Source organism: Chiloscyllium punctatum, chromosome 41, assembly GCF_047496795.1.
Source record: "Chiloscyllium punctatum isolate Juve2018m chromosome 41, sChiPun1.3, whole genome shotgun sequence".
In the NCBI taxonomy this organism is placed as follows: domain Eukaryota; kingdom Metazoa; phylum Chordata; class Chondrichthyes; order Orectolobiformes; family Hemiscylliidae; genus Chiloscyllium; species Chiloscyllium punctatum.
Genome location: NC_092779.1, coordinates 25668578 through 25690893, shown reverse-complemented (window position 1 = coordinate 25690893; position 22316 = coordinate 25668578). Strand labels below are relative to the sequence as shown.

The window sequence follows — 22316 nt, the reverse complement described above, 5'->3', positions numbered from 1 at the left end:
AGAAATCTGAGTTCATCCCTTGTGGTTGGAGGGTTCCTAGGCAGAAGACGAGGCGCTCTTCCTCCAGGCGTCCTGTTGCCATGGTCTGGCGATGGAGGCGGCCAAGGACCTGCATGCCCTTGGTGGAGTGGGAGGGGGTGTTAAAGTGTTCAGCCACGGGGCGGTTGGGTTGGTTGGTGTGGGTGTCCCAGAGGTGTTCTCTGAAACGTTCCGCAAGTAGGCGGCCTGTCTCCCCAATGTAGAGGAGGCCACATCGGATGCAGCTGATGCAGTAAATGGTGTGTGTGGAGGTGCAGGTGAATTTGTGACAGATATGGAAGGATCCCTTGAGGCCTTGGAGGGAAGTGAGGTGGGGGGGGTGGGGGGGGGGGGGAGGTGGAGGTGTGGGTGCAAGTTTTGCATTTCTTGTGGTTGCAGTGGAATGTGGAATGTGCCGGGAGTGGAGGTTAGGTTGGGTTGGTGGGGGGGGGTGGACCTGACAAGGGAGTCGCGGAGGGAATGGTCTTTCTGGAACACTGACAGGGGAGGGGAGGGAAATATATCCTTGGGGGTGGGGTCTGTTTGGAGGTGACGGAAATGACGAAGGATGATACGATGTATCTGAAGGTTGGTGGGGTGGTAGGTGAGGACCAGTGGGGTTCTGTCCTGGTGGCGATTGGAGGGGTGGGGTTCAAGGGCAGAGAAGTGGGAAGTGGAGGAGATGCGGTGGAGAGCATCGTCAATCACGTCTGAGGGGAAATTGCGGTCTTTGAAGAAGGAGGCCACCTGGGCTGGTCGGTATTGGAATTGGTCCTCCTGGGAGCAGATGCGGTGGAGGTGAAGGAATTGGGAATTTTTTTAAACTGGGGCAGGGTGGGAGGAGGTGTAATCTAGGTAGCTGTGGGAGTTGGTCGGTTTATAGTAAATGTCCATGTTGAGTCGGTCGCCCGCCCGAGACTAGGAAGGGGAAGGGAGGAGTCTGAGACGTCCAGGTAAATTTGAGGTCGAAGTGGAAGGTGTTAGTAAAGTGGATGAACTGTTCAACCTCCTTGTGGGAGCACAAGGTAGGGCCGATACACAGTCATCGATGTAGCGAAGGAAAAGGTGGGGGGTGGTGCCAGTGTAGTTGCGGAAGATGGACTGTTCCACATATCCGACAAAGAGGCAGGCATAACTGGGGCCCATGGCTACTCCTTTGGCTTGGAGGAAGTGGGAGGATTGGAAAGAGAACTTGTTCAGAGTGAGAACCAGTTCAGTCAGTCAAAGGAGGGGGTCTGTCGAAGGGTACTGGTTGGGTCGGTGGGAAAGGAAGAAGTGGAGGGCTTTAAGGCCTTCGTGATGGGGGATGGAGGTGTATAGGGACTGGATATCCATGGTGAAGATAAGGCATTGGGGGCAGAGGAAGCGAAAATCATGGAGGAGGTGAAGGGCGTGGGTGGTGTCCCAAACGTAGGTGGGGAGGTCTTGGACTAAGAGGGACAGGACCGTGTTGAGGTATGCAGAGATGAGTTCTGTGGGGCAGGAGCAGGCTGAGACAATGGGTCCGCTGGGGCAGTCGGGTTTGTGGATTTTGGGCAGGAGGTAGAAACAGGCGGTGCGGGGTTGTGGGACTATGAGGTTGGAGGCGGTGCATGGGAGACCCCCTGAGGTGATGAGGTTATGGATGGTCTGGGAGATGATGGTTTGGTGGTGGGAGGTGGGGTCATAGTCAAGGGGGCAGTAGGAGGAGGTGTCCGCGAGCTGGCGTTTAGCCTCAGCAATGTAAAGATTGGTGCGCCAAACTACCACCATGCCTCCCTGGTCTGCCAGTTTGATAGTGAGGTTGGGGTTGGAGCGGAGGGAGGGGAGGGCTGCACGTTGTGAGGGTGAGATTGGAGTGGGTAAGAGGGGTGGACAAGTTGAGGCGGTTAATGTCGCGGCGGCATTTGGCTATGAAGAGATCGAGGGCGGGTAAGAGGCCAGCACAGAGTGTCCAGGTGGATGGGGTGTGTTGGAGGTGGGAGAAGGAGTTGTCAGAGGGTGGGCGAGAATCCTGGTTGAAGTAGGCACGGAGGCGAAGGCGGCGGAAGAATTGTTCAATGTCTCGCCACGTGTTGAACTGGTTAATCTGGAAGCATAGGGGGATGAAGGTGAGGCCTTCTCTGAGGACTGATCTTTCATCCTCAGAGAGGGGGAGATCTGGAGGAATGGTGAAAATACGGCAGGGCTGGGAGCTGGGGTTGGGCGTGGGGGTGGGGTTGAACGGGGGGGGCGGGGATGCATGCTGCGTGGTCGTTGTGTAGATGAGTGACATCAATGGGGGGCAGAAGTAAATGTGGCGACAGCAACTCCAGGGGCGGAAGTGACAGAATTGTCAGTCTGTTTGTGCACTCAAACGTTTGGGCTGGAATAAGAGAAAGAGTGTGCACGATCACGGAGCTAGAAGTTTCTTGCCATTAATCAGAGCACCTATGGAACTGGACCTGTGGAGGTGGATAACTTTGTGACACTTACATCAGGGTAGAATGTAAATCAGATGGCTCCCATGAGTGCAATTCTATAGTAAGATTCCTACCTTAAGTTGCACTCCACAAGTAAAGAACAAGGAAAAACCAAAACTACCAATATACTCTCAGTCCATACATATCTATTTGTGAACAATGAATTCTCTCACTGATGGTTTTGAACAGTCATCCCAATCAACCAAATTCAAGATTAGGGTCAAAAAGTGTAGCATTATCAGAAAAAGCAGAGGCTACTTAGAAGCTCAATCTTGTGGACAGAAACAGAATTAATATTCATGTTGATGACATTTTGTCAGAACTGAAAAGCTCACATGAATCTCTCTCCTCATATGCTAACTGTTGTGCTGAGCGTTTCACCTTCTGTTTCTATTCCAGACATCCAGCAACCAAAGTGCTTTACTTTTATGAAGCAGCAATCTAATGGAATCATTCCTTGGGAAACCATCATTTGATCATCATCTGAAGTCAAACTATATCAGTGAAGTAGACATACAAATTCGTTGTCAAAAGGAACTTACCTGAATGTACAGTGCATGAGCTAGGAAAGGTAGCTTTCGCAAAACTCGTCCACTCAGTCCTTCACTTTTCCTACAATGAATAAAAATAGGAAAAACATCCTCAAGATGGAAGCTAAGATTCATAAAATAGTCAGCTCTTACATTCAAAAAATTGCTAGCACTTTAGTTATAAAACAGAATTTCAAAGAGAATGAGAGAGATTCAGACTGTGAAATTATTTTCTTAAAAATACAGCTTAAAATATAATTTTCAAATTCAGTCAACTGGACACCAATATTTATGAGAAAGTAAAGAAAATCTATATTTGTGATACATTGCTGATATACCAAAGAGAGATGGGAAGGAGTTGATAGGTTCTGTTCTCAAATTTACCCTGCGTCATGGGACCCCAAGTCTGTTAGTGTAGGGAAGAAATTTGTAGATTCTTTTTAAAAAAATCAAGGGGGCAAATGAATGAACACAAGAGACCACGTCAGTGTGAATGGAAAGAGTGCAGTGGGGGTGGGGAGAGGAGACGGACATTCTGGAGTTGGAGGGTAAACAGCCAGTGGTTGTGGAACACATAGGTACCAGGAGACAGGAGGAAGAGATCGCATGGAGACTTAGAAAATTTTAACAGGACTAGACAGGGTGCATGTTCCTGCTGGTGGTTGTGTCCAGAACCAGAGGTCACAGTCTGAGGATTCGGGGTGAACCCCTTAGGACAGAGACGAGGAGACATTTCTACATTCAAAGAGTGGTGAGCCTGTGGTCTTCATTACCACAGGAAGGAGTTGATGCCAAAACATTGAATGTATTCAAGAGGTGGCTAGATATAGCACTTGGGGCAAATGGGATCAAAAGTTATGGGGAGAAAGCAGGATTAGGCTGTAGAGTTGGATGATCAGCTATGATCGCAATGAATGGCGGAGCAGGTTCAAAGGGCCTAATGGCTTCCTCCTGCTCCTATCTTCAATGTTTCTATGCAAAATACAGACGTACACAGTCCTCACACATCATTTTATGTTAGAGGAGTGAAAAATACATATGAACAGTTGGCAAGGAGGCATTAGAACCACTCAAACAAAATTAACTTACGCAGCAATATTCTTAAGTGCTAAACTTAACCTAGACACATCATTTTCTAAGAAGCTGATCATCTGCAATTCTCTCAAGGTCAACAGTTGCTGTCTAGGGTAGATGATCTGGCACTAAAAAAAAAACAAACAAAGAGATAAATGATTCCACAGACACTTCATCTCGACTTACTCATTCTCCCAAAGTCAAAAATTAATTTAGCAATCTCAGCACAACAACTCAAGTTTTTTCAGCAAAAAGAAATGGTGCCATACCTTCATAAGTTCCTCCAGACAAGAGAGATAGATCTTAAAAATAGCTGTAGCAGATGGTGGCCCAATATACTGCTTGATATCGGCCCTGTCCACAAAAGCCAAATCTATTTTTTCTGTGATGTTTGATGTAGTCAGAATTATAACATTAGGAAATCTAGGAGTTCAGAGAAGAGAATCATAGGCATGGGGAAGAGCTTGTCAGTACAAATTGTGGCTTAAAACCTGCTGCTATCTTTTCTCAAGTCAGGGAACAAAAATGCAGAAGTTGAAGTACACTCATGGCAACTCTGTTCCAAAATTATATACTTTTAAAATCAAGTATTGAGAAATGCATTCAGTTGATAAATTTCAATTAGAAATCCCCATTTGTTTTTCCATGGAAATGTCTTTACTAATTAGAGTTGACATGTTAACAAAATAAAACCCTCTTCTCCAGTGATATAAATTATTGCAACCATTTGAAATTTGGTATTCTTGCATTTGTCCTGATAAGTGCACAATGACAAGTTTTGGCAAAAGATCTTTCTTTTCAATACCTTTTAATCCTCCCCTATTCTGGAACAGTACCTTTCAGCTGCTTAAAATAACTTCAATATGCCTGTCACACTTGGTAAAGCAAAACTTGATTAGACAAAGAATTTCATAAGCAAATAATGAAAGGTAACTCTGACCTGATTAACTGCAGATATATTCAATGTATATTCACACCCATATACTCAAACACAAGGCTGTGTTTGCTCACATTGTTATAACCAGAGCATCTGCCAAGTAAAGGCAACATCAACAGCATTGTTTATTCTTCCAGAAATGTTTATCCTTTCACCCAGTTTTACATGTTACATGGAAACTCCCTCATCTACACCATCTTATATAGCACTAATATTTATTAACATTGTTGGACTGGGGTGTACAAAGTTAATAATCACACAACACCATGTTATAGTCCAACAGGTTTAATTGGAAGCATACTAGCTTTCGGAACGCTGCTCCTTAAATCAGGTGGTTGTGGAGTACATGATCGTAAGACAATTTATAGCAAAAGTTTAGTGTGATGTAACTGAAATTATACATTGAAAAATACCTTGATTGATTGTTAAGTCTGTCAGAATGACCATGTTAGTTTCCCTCCTTAATCTCACCAATTGTTAAAGTTCACTTGAGAATGTAACTTTTTTTTTTAAAAAAGAAGTTTTTGCAATTTACATATGAAAGAAGAGAAACTAACATGGTCATTCTAACAGAGGAGACTTAATCAATCAAGGTATTTTTCAGTGGATAATTTCAGTTACATCACACTGTAAACTTTTGCTATAAATTCTGTGTCTTACAATCGTATACTCCAGTACCACCTGAAGGAGCAGCGCTCGGAAAGCTCGTGCTTCCAATTAAACCTGTTGGACTATAACCTGGCGGTGTGACTTAATAACATATTTGATTGCAGTTAAAAGAAAATTTAACTAAAGTCACCTAAAGCAACAGCATAAAAGATTGCTTGACAGAGGGCTTCGGAGCACAAAAATCGAGCCAAGATCTGCCATGAGCAAAATAAACAGCAGAATAAGCTAGAATGGTTGAATATCCTACTTCTGTCTTTATGTTATTATAATTGTACAGATGATTCTCGATGCAATACATGAAGATGTAGGTTCATTGTCATGTGTTATGGACCAGACTAGACCACATCAATGTATTTTAAGAAGGTAGCCTAGAACCTAACTTTTTCTTATTTTAAAAAAAGGAGACATGAAGTGATGTGCTCCAGATACAATGCAAATGGTCAAACTACCCTGTACTTGACATTAAGCAAAACACAATTTTAATACTATACTTAAAATAAAAGCAAAAGACGAATTTAGAATACATTGGGCAGCACGGTGACACAGTAGTTAGCACTGTTGCCTCACAGTGCCAGAAACACGGGTTCAATTCCCGTCTCAGGCAACAGAGTGTGGAGTTTGCACACTCTCCTCCCCCCTCCCCCCCACCCACCCGTGTCTGCGTGGGCTTCCTCCGGGTGCTCCGGTTTCCTCCCACAGTCCAAAAATGTGCAGGTTAGGTGAATTGGCCATGCTAAATTGCCCGTAGTGTTAGGTGAAGGGGTAAAGTAGGGGGATTGGTCTGGGTGGGTTGCTGTTCGGAGGGTCGGTGTGGACTGGATGGGCCTGTTTTCACACTCTAAGTAATCTAATTTAAAAAAAACATCAAGAGGAAATTCAGGAAAAAAGTAGTAGTTAAGAGACATTCACTGAAGCCTCCAACTCTTTCGAGGGCCCAAAGGCTTCTGCTGTTACTGAACAAACCAAAACCTAGAAATCCAGATTGGTGGGATCTGACCACACCCATTCAGGACATTAAAAAAACCCCAAGGCTTCCCAGATTGTTTACTTTCTTATAGGCAGCTCCTCACCTCTGCCTTACCCCTCTTTGGACAAACTAACGTCAGTGACAACATCATGACATTTTCCAATTGTAGTTAGCTACATCACTATAACAAAAGATCAGGTGCTGAACAGACCAGAAGGAAAACTAACTGCCTTTCACCATCCTGTTACAATAGACTCTATTTGTGTACTTTTGCCTACCATCCTTCGCTGTTGGAAGAGGAAGCATTGTGCAAGGAGACACCATGGTACAGGGAAGTCAGCAGCAGAGAAAATAAAAATAAACAAAGCAACCATTTATACCCACTATTTGCACTCTACAAATCCCACCCAGTCCATGTTCAAAATTGGTTTCATTTTCAATTTTACCTAAAAATCCTCACTAGTAATCAGTACATTAAAATTTAATTTGTTCAATGAGAAATGATTTAGCAATGATATTATCAGTTCTGAAAATAGATATTTTACCTCCTAAAGTGGTCATGTTGAAAATAATATTCACATCAAAATCATAATATAGAATTACTTTTAGCAATTGCATTTACAACACCTCTGAAGTTCATCCAAATACTGCTTCCCAGCCTCTTACTTAAAACATCCAGTTTTCTATTTCTTGTAAAAAGTTGATAACGTTGTGTTTCAAAATATTATATTCCATCTGTCATGATTTCTATTAGATTAGATTAGTGTGGAAACAGGCCCTTCGGCCCAACAAGTCCACACCGACCCTCCGAACAGCAACCCACCCAGACCCATTCCCATACATTTACCCCTTCACCTTATACTACGGGGCAATTTATCACAGCCAATTCACCTAACCTGCACATTTCTGAACTATGGGGGGAAACCGGAGCACCCAGAGGAAACCCACGCAGACACGGGGAGAAAGGCAACTGTCTGTGTGAAGTTTGCACAGAGGTGGGAGTTGAACCTGGGTCTCTGGCACTGTGAGGCAGCAGGAATTAAGAATGTGAGGAATTAAGAATGGGAGGTGACATCATGAAAGTATGCAAAATTCCTGTTTGACTGTTACAGTATAATGAGAATGCATCTGTTAATGACAAACACCAATTTCCACAGTCACATGCTATCGGAACTGTAGAGAGCAGGAGAGACAGACACACAAGGGATAACACTATTATAGTGCAGCTTTGAGAAATTTGCATTATGCAGGAGTATTTAAATAATACTGGAACTTCCAAGAATGAGACAGGAGTTACCTAGGTAAGGCAAAAACAGATGCGGAACATTAAGAGTGGAAACAGTAGCGTCTATGGGGGCAATCTTTCAGTAGTGCAGCACCAACTCAGAGTTCAGAACCATGGCAGCCTAATCATCGAGAACAGACTTCACCAGGGATGAGAGAAAAAAAAACAATGGTTTTTCTGATTTCAATCTAACACGAAGGGATATAGTCTCAGAATAAAATACCAGCTAAGATTGAGATATGGAGACATTTTGATTATTTATGAATTTTTAGATAATGTAATCAAGGGATAAGGCTACTGTGCGGGAAGGTGCAGCAGAGGTAGAAAATTGTTAAGCAATTGTTATAGCATAGAAGGAGGCCATTTGACTATGCTCTTGCTTTTCCCAGCAAGAGCAAATCAATTCATCTCAATCTCCACCTCTTTCACGCGTGCTGGAAATTCTCCCTTCTTCAGTTGCTTTTCCAATTTCCTCATGAAAGCCATGATTGAATTTGTTGTCACCACACTCAAGCAGTACACTGTAGAGCCTAACAACAGTTTTTCCTCAAGTTGCCTTTGGTTAATTTGTCATTCACCTTTTATTGATGACCTCCAATTAAATTTTTTGGTCAATGGAAACAGTTCTGATAGACTTTGTCTACAGTCCTCAGGAGTTTGAATATCTCTATCAAACCTAATTTCAAGTTGCTCTTCTCCAAGGTGAATATACCTAGTTTCTCCACCCTATTCACATAACTGAAGACTTGCACGAATCTTTTCTGCGCACAGCTTCAAGTTCACAAATTCTTCTTAAAGGGAAATGGATACAAATCCGCCCAACTGAAGGGAAACCATTGTTCTATTCAGGTTCAGCCTACCTTCCTTGACTTTGCATTTCATGTTTTCATTTATAGAACTGAAAATTCTGCATCTCAATCTGCCCCCCAAAGGATTGTGCACACACACCAGAGGTCTCTTTGCCCCTCTACGTTTTAGGAATTGTACTTTTTAAAAATGGTCATCTCTTCTCATTCTTCCAATTTTCTTGGAACACAACGTTAGTTACCTGCCAACTGTCCGCCCATTTCATCACCCTATGACATCTCAAAGAATATAACAACTCCCAGTTCATAAAATCTCCAGGTTTGGTGTTATTTGCAAATTTGGGCATGGTCCCATTTAAAAAGTGACAGGTGTGTAATCTCCTTGGGAACCTGCTTACCTTCCTGCAGTCCAAAAAGCAACCGGTCACCAATTATTCTGTCTCCCGTTTATCATCTCACTTCACACCAATGCTGCTACTGTCTCTTTTCTTGTGTGAGCTTTCACAATAGAGGTAAGCCTTTCATGTGACACTTTGTCAAAGATAGTTTGGAAATCTATGTACATCACTAGATCACAAAACCCAATACAGCCCTCACCTATCCACTGCTACCACATTAAAAAACTCATCCATAATAATTAACTAAGACTACTGTAAATAAATCTATGCTCGTTATCCTTCCTCAGTCCACACTGATTCAAGAAACAATAATCTAGGATAAGACTGAAAATTTTCCTATCAAAGTTAAATTGTCTGTTGCTAGATTTATCTTTAGACCTTTTTGAACAAAATTCTAACATTTGCAATTTTTCAGTCCTATAGGCCTACCCACATCTGCTTCCTCAATGTCTGAGTAGAATGCCTCATGCGGCTAGATGACTTCTTAGCCTGCATCACAATGAACAGAAATATATTAACATTAACCAATGTTACCCTCCTGATACAGCTGTGAAAACCTAGGAACAAAAAAGTAAAACAACAGGCTCTTTAACCACTAGGCAGGCAGCAATTGCTATTTTTGAATTGCAAAACAATGATCAATATGTGGCAAAATGCACAACTGTTAGGAGCAAATAAAAAGTTGATGGTATAAGGCCAACTAATGTCAGAATCCACAGGACTATACAAGAGATCCAGAGATCAGTCTTGACAAAACAAAGATTAGAGTCACAGAGAAGTACAGCATGGAAACAGACCCTTCGGTCCAACCTGTCCATGCTGACCAGACATACCAACCCAATCTAGTCCTAGCTGCCAGCACCCAGCGCAGATCCCTCCAAACCCTTCCTATTCATATACCCATCCAAACGCCTCTTAAATGTTGCAATTGTACCAGCCTCCACCACTTCCTCTGGCAGCTCATTCCATACATGTACCACCCTCTGTGTGAAAACATTGCCCCTTAGGTCTCTTTTATATCTTTCCCCTCTCACTCTAAACCTATGCCCTTTATTCTGCACTCCGACTCCTCCAAGCCCCTCATAATTTTGTAAACCTCTATACAGTCACCCCTCAGCCTTAGACGCTGCAGGGAAAACAGCCCCAAAGTAAATCTGCTATATAGAAAGAGCTAGTACAATTTAAAAAGAAACTTACCTTTTGATCTGGTCAATTTGTGTTAACACAGCATTAACTACTCGAATGGCATCAGAAGGCTCTGTGCCAGACTTCGAAGCATTCCTAGCTGCTGTCAAACTTTCAACCTGCAGCACAAGTGACACGACCATATTGTTAACCCATAGACCAGGTCATGGCCCACAATGTTCACCCTTCAGTGCAAATAATTAACTACTTTCAAAAGTATGTTCACTGTTCAAATTCCTCCAAATTCTTTTTATTATCAATGCTTCATTCTCACTTAAAGTGCTGTCACAAGCTTCTGTACAGATTAATTTAATGCATTAAAAATTTTGCATCGGTGACAAATACTTGGCAGTCCAGTTACCTTGACCATTAAAACGTCACACCTAAATGCAAAATGTAATCAAAAAGACAAATAGAATGTTGGCCTTTAGAAAGTTTCAATACAAGGTGAAAAAAAATCATGCTTTAGACTGCAACTGGAGTGCTGTGAGCAGTTCTGAGCATCAAAATCTCAAAGGATACATTTGGAGGAATTGCAGTGTAAATTTCAGTTATATCTGGATACTAAAGGCTAAATTCCAAGAGGAGATCAAACAATAAGGCTCGCATTCCCTGAGCTTTAATATCAAGGTTTATTTGATCATAAGTTTAAAGATTTAAGGGAAACAAATAGGATGGACAGAAATATGCAATAATTGGGAAGTCCAGCACTTAGGGCACAATCTAATTATTAAAGCCAGACATTTCAAAAGAAAACACTTTTATACAAAAATATATTTGTAAATTCTAACAAAAAGCAATTGATACCAGATCAGTTATTAAATTTAAAGCAGAGATTGAGAGATTTTGGTTGGCCAAAACATATTTAGAGATATGGGTAAAGGCAAGCATATGAATTAAGATCACAGATCAGCCGTGATCTCATTGATTATCGGAACAGGCTCAATTGACTAAATTGCCTGCTCCTACTTTTATATTCCAGAGATAACAGGAGCAAAGCAACCAATAGAAATTTGATACACCTTTTAGGTGCTTTTACAAATTCCTATGGTATGATTTTGACTAAGTGGGGGTATATTGAATATTGAATAAAATATGGGGATTCCAGTTTGAACACTTATGATTGACAATATTGGATTTCCAAGGTTGACAGGAAGGACTTGCATTTTGAATGGTTCAGGTGATGACAATAGCAAAAGCCAAGATTTAATAACAAGCACACGTAAATGGGAAGCAAGTAGGCAATCAGTGCTAACTGCATATTAGACAGTAAAGTCCAGGGAATTGTTCTACGCAAATCACTAAGAATGTCAATTTCCAAGGAAAGCCAAGTCTGAACAAGCCCTCCCAAATTCTAAAGGTCATGATACACAGAAACTAGAAGAGAAGATGTTCTGGCCCTTTGAGCCATTCAATAGCATCAGCCTGATCCTCTATCTCAATGTCATATACCTGCTTTCCCCAGTTACATTTTTAGATTTTAAAGACATTGAGAAGTATCTATTTCTTCCTTGAATATATTCAGCGACTCGGGCTCCTTCTGTGGTTGAGAATTCCACAGGTTCGCTACCTTTTAGGCAATGAAATCTTTCCTCATTTCAACCCTGAGATTATGACCCCTGGCTCTAGACTCCCCACCAAGCAAAACATTCTCTTTACATCTAATCTGTCCAGCCCTGTTTGAAACATACATTTCAATCCAATGCCCTCTTATCCTTCTAAACTCTAGAGAATACAGGCCCAGTTAAACAAATGTCTCCTCATTAAGACAGTCCTGCCATCCCCAGTATCAGCTGAATAAGCCCCTGTTGCACTCCCTCTATGGCAAATATTTTCTCTCAAATTTGGAGTCCAAAACTGCATGCAATACTCCAGTGCAATCTCACCAAGGCACTGCAGAACTCAAATCCTCTTACAATGAACGCTAATATACTGTTTGCTGCCTTAATTGCTTGCTGCAGCTGTCTGCCTACTTTCACTGACTGGTGTACAAGGACAAGGACACCCAGAGTTCTTTGGGAAATGTAGATGTATGAAATATTACCATTTAAATAAGACTCTGCCTTTGTTTTTCACACATGAAAAACTTCACATTCATCAACCCTGTCCAGTTTTGTTTTGTCAGAAATCATGGAAATGGTGCATTTTGACACCCATCTAGGTGCCATTTATACATATCATTAATAGCTGGGGCCCAAGCACCAATCCTTGTGGAACCCCACTAGTCACTGCCTGACACCTGGAAAAAGACCTGTTATTCACACTTTATTTTCTGTCTGTCGACCAATCACAATTATTCCAATTTCTTACACTCTATGTACTTCAATTTGTCCACTAATCTCTTATACGATGCATTTCCAGAGCCTTCTGAAAATTGAAAGATATCCCATCTTTCTGTTTATTCCACTGGTTACATCTTCAAAAATATCCAGTTGATTTAAGTATGATTTGCCTTCCACTAATTCATTCTTTGTCCAAGATTGCAAACAACAAATGCTGGAGATCAGTGGCTCAGACAGCACCCATGGAAACAGCAAGCTAATGTTGCGAGTCTGGATGACACTTCAGAGCTGACTTTGTCCAATCATGCTGCTTTATTCCAATATTTTATCACATCTTTTATAGCAGACTCCAGCATTTTCCCCACTACTGATATTAGGCAAACTGGTCTGTAATTCTGTTTTCTCACTCCTTCCCTTTTAAAACAATGAGTTTGCATTTGACACCCTCCGTAGGAACGGCCTCCAGAGTCTAAAATTTTGGAAGATGACTCCAATGCAGCCAATATTTCCAGTGTCACTTCCTTGTCATTTTCTCTTTAGTAGTAAAAGATTTTACTTTTAGTTTCTGCACTCCCTGCAATTTTGTTTTCTTCTTTCCCACTTGGTTACACTTTGTTTTTTTGATTGAATTCCAAAATGTCCCCAATTCCAGGTTCTAGCTCAAGTTTGTAACATGTCAATACTTAAATGAAGTAACACTCTACTCTTCAACTGCCAGTATGTTCATTTTTTCTAAGAAAAAGCTGATTGGCCCACTCCTATTCTTGTGCACAATCAGTTCCTCATGTGTGTTTCACCTTTTTATGAGGCCATGATTAATTAGTACCTCAAATTCATGTCTATTCATTAATTCCATCCCAGATGTGAGCTTTTCAACTGGTCTACCTCTCAAAGTCCCACATTACAGTCATGACGTACGCTCATTTCCCAAGTCAAAAGGTTGTGAGCTCAGATTCTACTCCAGCACTGAGCACAATAAAACTAGGCTGATGGTCCAGTGTAATATTGAGGGAGTACTACACAGTGGGAGGTTGCACCCTCATAGGAGATATTAAACCAAAGCTTCAAGTATCCTCTCAAAAGAACGTAAGAGATCCCTTGAAGCCAGTTTGAAGAAAAGGGAAGTTTAGTATCCTAGCTCAGTTGATTGCATCTCACCAAGGTAGCCAGAGTTCAAACCCCTCAACAGACTGGCAACATAATCCATGCCAACACTGCAGTGTAGTACAAAGATACTGACTTGTGGAGAACATTGAAAAGTGAAGTCTCACCTGCTTGTACAGATATGAGGAAACTATTCATATTTAAATGAAGAGCAGGGAGTTCTCCATAGTGAAATTGGTTAGAGGAATAACTAAAAAAAGACTAAATGTTCACTTGTCACATTGCTGTTTGAAATCATGGTGTGCACCAAGTTCATTTACATAACTTTGGTCAGAAAATCTTTTGGATGACCAGACTTTGAAACATTTTGCAATGAGATGTTAAAACTAAGTATTAACAGTGCAATATGTTAAATTAAATGTTAAACTGAAGTAATAAAACATGGAATTTATTAATAAATTTCACTACCAATTTTCTGCCAGTTAACACGACAGTCATAACAGTCCAGTGACACCTAGTGGCAGATTACCAGGTTTAGTTTTCTAAATTTTTAAAACAGGTACTGAGCAAAATCAGATTTTAAATGCACAGAAACGTCATTTCAGTTTGTGACTGCTTATATTCCATATGAGTCTCCTCTCACCTTAGTTCAATCTCATAATAGTCAAAACAAAAACTTCAAAAAGGTCTCATGAGCAGATTCAAACTTGCCACAGCAGTGCTAGTTTTAGATGTTCTTTAGGACAGATGGTCTTACCTCATCAATTAAAACAAATACCAGAGATTCCGTGTCCATAATTAGATCCCGAATGGTTTGAAACATCTTTGTTACAAGTTTGCCACTCTGTTTGAGAAGATTTTTTAAAATTAAAACTTAGTTCATAATTTATATTTATTGCTGCTCTGTAGTTGGTTCTCTACATAAAAGACCAAATGTTTGAAAATTCTATCTTAATTGAGAGAAATCTTTTAGTCCAACTTCCGTTTCTGCAAGACAAATCAATAACTGAGGGTAAATTGATAGGTGCTAAACCAATTGACTCAAATCAAAGTTTGTGTGGTTGGCCTTGCATTCAGGCATTAATATAAAGCTGAGGGTTTAATAACACACTCTCGATAACTACTGGTTTTCTATATGTACTAGAAATTATATTTTTGTGCAACAAATCGCAGATGTTGACCTAGACAGAAAGTATCAATTTTTCATTAATGTCATCACAAAATTTATAATGCGGAATGAGGGCTTAAATTAAGAAATGTTAGATAATAAGAAAATCATTTTTGGCATCAAAGGATGAAAAACATATGATGTAATGGGCCTTAATACTTTTAGCAAAAAGAGATTCCTCTTCGAAAAGGAGAAGCTGTAAAAAAAAAAATCTGAATGTGAAAATGAATGGAAGAATTTACCTCAGAAAACCATTTGGAGAAGAGACTATGGCTGTTGATTTCTACCAACTGTCCATACCGGTACCTGAAACACAGTTGTGGAAGCAGTCTCTTGAAGACCATTAAAAAAAAATCAAAGTTCATTGGCAATCTAGCCCTTACAATTAATGATTACATACACGATCATAAAAATACAAAAAAAGAAATGAGCTGAGAATTGTTACTTTCTCTGAAATTGTGACCATTTTGTGCTCCCAACTACAAAATCTTTATTCAGACATAAATGTAACTCCCTGATTAAAGATGTTGTGATAGCGCAAAAAAAAACACACCCACTGAAAACTCCCAGTCACAATGAGCAATTTCCCATATACATGGGATGTGGGTGCTGCTGGTTAGACCAACATTTATTGTCAATTCCTAATTGTCGAGAGAGCAGATAAGAGTCAATCACATTGCTGTGAATTTGGAGTCACATGTAGACCAGGCCAGACCAGTTTTCTTCCCTAAAGGATATTAGTGAACCAGTTGACTTTTCCCCCAATAACTGACAATGATTTCATAGTCATCATCAGACTCTTAATTCCAGATTTTCATTGAATTCAAATTCCACCATTTGCCACAGTGGGATTTGAGCCTGGACCCCCAGAGGATTACTTGGATCTGTGGATTAGTCTAATCATGATGAAAGTTGACAGTAGCTTTAATACTGGAGTAAAAGGATAAAAATGAATAATGGTACTGCTACACTACAAGTTGGAGGTCAAATTTGCACTTGAATTCATAACTAATAAATTTAAATTATAACAAACTGGAAATTTCAGACTTTATGAAATCATAGAATCCCTATTGTTAGGAATAGGCCATTTGGCCCAACAAGTCCACACCAACCGTCCGAAGAATCCCACCCAGACCTATTCTCCTACCCTAATACTCTACATTTTCCCTGACCAATACACCGAACCGACATCCCTGAACACTTGGGCAATTTAGCAAGGTCAACTCATAAGTCTACATATCTTTGGACTGTGGGAGAAAACCAAAATGCCCGGAGGAAACCCATGCAGACATGGGGAGAACGTGCAAACTCCACACAGACAACCACCCAAGGCTGGAATTGAAGCTGGGTCCCTGGCACTGTGACCACCTCGCCACCCCACATCATAAATAAATATTCCTATTCATGAGAATGTGAATGCTATTTCTTCAGAGTAATGGATTCATATCCAGCTCACAAAAGGTGAACGATTAATTTGCATATTCAAACTGCTATACTATGTAGATCCTAGATTTAGAAACCAATTGCATTAATGAAACAAAGATTCATCACTCTCCTATAAATCCATTAAAAAAGCCAGTTAAGTAAAGGCTAAAACACACTAGTGTACATATGCTTTCCTTCCAGCGAAGAATCCGTTTTTACAAAAAAAAGTCAGCAATTATGAATTGAGAACACTACAAACTTCCATAAAATTGTTTAACACAACGCAACACCTTGGTTGAACTTACCGGTGAGAAAATCGAATGGTAAGTTTTTGAGCCAGTGCTTTACATAAAGATGTTTTACCAGTTCCTGGGGGACCTGTGTTAAAGAGGAAAAAAATTGACATCTGTGGTTACAAATTTAGTTATTTTCTAAAATTGTCTGTTTATAAAAAGGATGGTGGAAAGCAGATGCGATAGTAACTTTCATTATGATTCCAGCTGATGAAACTACTTTTAGAGCACAGAAGACCATAACATCCATGATAGTCAACAATGATTTTACTCTAATAATCATTTTCCTGGAGATAAGGTGAAATCTAAATACTGCTTAAATGTTGAAAGTTTTGATTCAACTGCCCTTTCAGACAGCAAGTTTTCAACTATCATAGTCCTCATTGAAACAAATATCCAACTATCAGTCTATGCTCCCTGATTATTGACCCTGCTACTTATTTGGTTTTAGCCCAATCATCTTCAGCTACTTTATCAATAATCTTCCTTCCATAAGATCAGAAGTGGGGACGTTTGCCGATGTGAGCACGATGCTCAGCAGTATTCATGACTTCTCAGACACAAGCCGTCCATGTTCAAATGCAACAATATCTGGACAATCTTGCTGATAAGTGGCAACTAACAGTCATTCCACACTCCTGCCAGGCAATGACCACCTTCCATAAAAGATCATCTAATCATCACACCATGACATTCAATGGTGTCACAATCACAGAATACCCCAATTAACATCCAGAGAGTTGACATTGACCTGAAATTTAATATGACTCGCCACATAGCTGCAGTGGCTACAAGAACAGGTCAGATGCTAGGAATACTGCAGCAAGTAACTCACCGCCTGACACCCCAAAGCCTATCCATCATATTTGAGGCAGAAGTCAGGAGCATAATAGAATACTGAGTTGTCTGGATGGATGCAGCTCCAATAACACTCAAGAAGCAAGTGACTTGATTGGCACCACACCCACAAACATCCAGTCCCTACACAAATGCTTAGTACACACAGTTGCTACTATTTGGAAGATGCACTGCAGAAATTCAAAAATCACGAATCAGTAGCTTGCAGACTAATGACCATTTCCACCTCAAAAGTCAAGAGCAGCAGATATATGGGACGACCATCACCTCCAAGTTCCCCTCTAATCCACTCACTTTCCGGATGTGAAAATATATCGCTATTCCTTCACTGTCATTGGGTAAAATTCCTAGAACCCCCACCGTAAGGACAGTGGGTCAACCTACAGCACAAGGACTGCAAAGGTTCCAGGAAGTTAGCTTACCATTACCTCAAAGCAACTAGGGACTGGCAATAAATACTGACCAGCTAGAGATGCCTAGGTTCCATGGATGAAAAAAAACAATATGTGTAGGGAAAAAAAATACTTTCTTAACCTTGCCACTAAATCTTTAACACCTCTAACAGGTCCATTCTCAACCTTTGCTGCTGCAAGGAAAACAACCCCAGCCTGTCCAAACTCTCCTACTAACTCAGGCACTGTAGTCCAGGCAGCATTCTGGTAAATCTCTCTACCCTCTACTGCAATCACATTCTTCCTATAATGTGGTTGTAGTTGTGGCCTAACCAGCATTGTTACAATTTCAGCATAACTTCCCTGGTCTTGTACTCTGTGCCTCAGCTAATAAAGGCAAGTACCCAATATGCCTTCTTAACTGCTTTATCTACCTTCAGGGATCTGTGATTATGCATACCAAGGATGTTCTGAGCTTCACTATTTTCCAGAGTCCTACCATTCACAGTATGCTCTTGCAAAGTTCTGAACATTCCAAAGTTGGATAGGATGCAATTATCAATACAGTTAATGAGATCAGGCAGGATTTAAGATCTATAATAGCAAATGCCAAGGCAAACAGGACTGGTACCCAGATATATAGCAGATAACAATTTTAACAAGAGATAAGACTAGCTGAAAGCACTGGAACAGCACAAAAATACAAGAGATAATCGATTGTTAGAGATTCAAGACTGACCATGAAGTAGTACCACTCGATTCCAGGTAATCAAATTGCTATCAACACTTCTGTCAGAAAACAGTAAAGTAGTTGAGACGTAGTCAAGCAACTGCAGGAACAAAGTGAATAAGTTATCAATTACCCAAAAAGGTCAAATTAAATTTACTTTAAATACAAACTGCAGAAATAATAACCTTCAAAATATACAAAAAAGATTAGATAATAGATTGAAACTTTAAAAAAAATCTCAGTTTGAATATAGCCTGTGTAAAGTCTCAAATATTTTGAAATACGTATAAAGGAAACAAAGGTTAAAAACTAATTTTCCTCAATATTCTTGTTGATTACACGTTAATTTGAATGATTTGCATTTGACTTCTCCAATTAGGACACTGCTCTGGAAAATTTATTTAAAGCTGATTTAGCATTTTGACAGGTGCACCTGAACATGCCAACACTTCTGGGCCAAGACAGTTTGTTTGACATTTCAAAAGGCCCCACTGAATTAAGGCTTTGTTCCCTTCTACCACAAATGGGATTTGCTGAAAATGAGGAGTAGACACCTCATCTGGGTCCTGCCTGTCATTTTAAAAGGCCTGCAGATTGGGCCCTCCACTGCAAAAAAATTCTGGCCCAGTTATTTTGAAACACAGTCAAAAACAAATTGAAAGAAAATGTTGAGATATAGAAACTTTATTTTAAAATAGATAATAATGGGCAGAAAAACAGACTGACTATTGATTTATCAGAGCAATCCTTTATGTCAAAGTCAAGATAATGAGAAAAAATAGAATAGATAAATAGAAGTATGAAGGAATGGAATGCTGAACCACGTGAGGATAAACATAAATGGGTAGGACTTCAATGGGAAAAAAACAAGAATATTTAAGGGACAATTCTGTGACAGATGACTTTGAAGAATCAAAGATATTTTTAAAGACACTGATATACACTCAAAGTTGATTTTGTTAAATATTAAATTATTAAGCTATTTTCAAATCTGTCAGCAAATCTTGATAAACTAAATATTGCAACATTATCAGTAAAAATGGATTATTCATAGGCATGCCAAGCAGTTTATTCCAACATAGCCAGAATATAGTGATAAGTTTTAAAAGCACTTACTTGTGATTTAACCTCACTATCATATATCAAGCTCTCCCAAAGTCCATGGAACTCACCTACAAATATGGAACGAAAAGCTATATTGAGCAGAGTGCAAAGTTCATTATATTATAAAATGAGAATTTCAGACTCATAACAGCTGCAGTTCTTTTTCAACAAGAATTGCCATACTTACTAGAAAGTTTGATATTCACCTTCTTTTAACAAAAAGGTAACAAATAGCCAGTGCAATCATAAGCTGGCTATGATTTTTATAGTTAACTATATAAATAAATGCCCATATTATGCAAGTGGCCTTTTACATTAACATAACATTATATCATTAGATGCTAAAGAGGTTTGTAAACTCACCATACATTATTCCAGGTGAATAAAAGAATGTTTGATTCCAGGTGGTGCTGTAACTATCAGAGTACTCTTACTTACTGTAGTAAGATGGGCAACTTTCTCCCCCACCCAAGATAATGATGATGAATAGCAATTTTACCTATAAATTTGAGTGACGTGCTGGGGATATTTCTTAAAAAGTGTTACAGAGCATAGTTGTCTTTGCCAAGTTATGGATATGTACAACACAGAAGGCTATTTTAATAGCTGTGCCTTTGCTGGTGCGCTTTTATTGATTCTACTTCCTTTCTCCTTCCTCATAGCACTGCAAATCTTCTATATTAAAAAAAAGGCCAAGTACCTTTGAAAAGTTGCTGAATCAGCTTCCACCACTCTTCGAGGGTGTCTTTCCAACTATTACAGTCATGTAGAGCTGCTCAATGACTTGCACTCCATAAGGTCAACAGTGACGTTCACCAAAATGTCATACCAGAATCAAAATATTAACTGTTTCAGCTGCCAGACCTGCTGAGTTTCTCCAGTATTGTTTGCTTCAGATTCCCAGCAGCCACTGTATTTTGCTTTTATTTGAATGTTCAATAATAGTTGCACAAATGTTCATTACCATTCACCTTCCTCAGATATTGAAGCAGTCCATGCCCCATTGCAAGAACTGGACAATAAGGCTAAAATATGGCACAATTGTTACTTGCCACACTAATGTCAGGCAATAATCATTTCCAACAAGACAGAATCGAACTATCACCTTTACATTCAATGGCAATATCATCACTGAATTCCCCACTATCAAAATCCTGGGAGTGTTACCATTGACCAGAAACTAAACTGCTCCAGACATAAATGCTGTGGCTACAGGAGCAGGTCAGAGAAACCTGCAACGATAATTCACCTCCTGACTCTCTAAAGTCTATCCTCCATTTACAAGACAAGTCAAGAATATGATGGAATACTCCCCAGTTGCTTGGCTGAATGTAACCCCAACACTCAAAGCTTGACAGCATCCAGGACACAGTAGCCCAAGATTTTGGCACCACATCTACAAACATTCATTCCCTTCACCATTGATGCTCAATATATAGGTAGTGTCACCATTTAAAACATACACTGCATACATTCACAAAAAGCTCTTCAGACTGTACATTTGATTTATTTATAGCTACAAAATATGGTGAAAAATGTTGTACAGTGTCACCAGCCTCCAGCGCCATCTTAAAAAGAAAGAAACATAGAAAATAGACAGAAAAATAAAGAAAAATTGTTCAACTTTATAGCCCTTCTTGTTAAGTGCTCCGCTATGGGCTTGCTGGCCAGACAAGTCCCCTTCACTGCATCACTTCTGGAACAAAAGTCTCCACTCTTTAGTGTTATCATCTTCACCAACACCCTCACCAATGCAAACACTGATGACACCTAGTACAAATGGCCCAAACTCAACTCTGCCATCACCATGAGTCTGCTTTGGGGCCACCTTGCCAATGCAAATAGGTTTTGTATTGGACCCAAACTTGCCTCTGTCACTGCAGCCATGAGTTGGCGCTAGGACCATCCCGGCAATGCAGAAGCCAATGGGAACCTAAGGTCGCCTCCATTGCCGCCACTAGTCTGCACTGGCCTCATTTGCTATGACAGAGCTCTTCAAGGGGTACGTAAAATAAAAAAGGGAGAGAAATAAAACAGAGCAGACGAGCCCTGGGGTCAAAATCCTACTCCACTATCTGTTTAAAGTAAATACACAACTACTCCATCTAGAATGGCAAGGGCAACAAGCACATGAAACACCATTACCTGCAAACTCACCCTCAAGCCACTCAACAGCCTGATTTAGAAATATATTGCCATTCCTTCACTGCTGTTGGGTTAAAATCCTGGAATCGCATTTTCTAATGGGTCTACTATAAATGGACCGCAGCACTTCAAGATGACAGCTCCTTGTCAAAGGCAACTAGGGATGCGCAATAAGTGCTTTCCCAGCCAGTGACATCCATATGCCACAAATTAATATAAAAAGACATTTACAATACATAGTGAGAGTACTGCTGCTGAGCCATGATTGTCATAAGTGGCATTACGACATCTGATCCTAAAAGAATTAACCTGAAATGTCAATTCCATTTCTTTATTTATGTAGGCAAATATCTTAAGTGTTTCCAGCAATGTCTGCTTTAATTTCACATTTCCTACATGTAAAACTTTAATTTCCACATAGATACAGATGCATTACCAAACAAGGCAGTTGCTTCAATATTTAGGGGAATTCTTCAAACCCTTTAACACTTAAAAAAAGTAATGG

General features: G+C 40.1%; 1 protein-coding gene across 2 annotated transcripts in view; it reads right to left on the bottom strand.

Moving 5' to 3' along the window:
* Positions 1-22316, bottom strand: part of trip13 (thyroid hormone receptor interactor 13) — a 34330-nt gene that overhangs the window by 5057 nt on the left and 6957 nt on the right. For both annotated transcript variants that reach the window (XM_072560583.1, XM_072560584.1), the window contains 9 exons: positions 19679-19734; positions 18572-18662; positions 16595-16667; positions 15107-15170; positions 14454-14540; positions 10323-10429; positions 4333-4486; positions 4079-4191; positions 3002-3071 (listed from right to left, as the gene is read on the bottom strand). In XM_072560583.1, coding sequence (XP_072416684.1) covers positions 3002-3071; positions 4079-4191; positions 4333-4486; positions 10323-10429; positions 14454-14540; positions 15107-15170; positions 16595-16667; positions 18572-18662; positions 19679-19734 — 815 coding nt within the window. The remainder of the gene's footprint in view (positions 1-3001; positions 3072-4078; positions 4192-4332; positions 4487-10322; positions 10430-14453; positions 14541-15106; positions 15171-16594; positions 16668-18571; positions 18663-19678; positions 19735-22316) is intronic.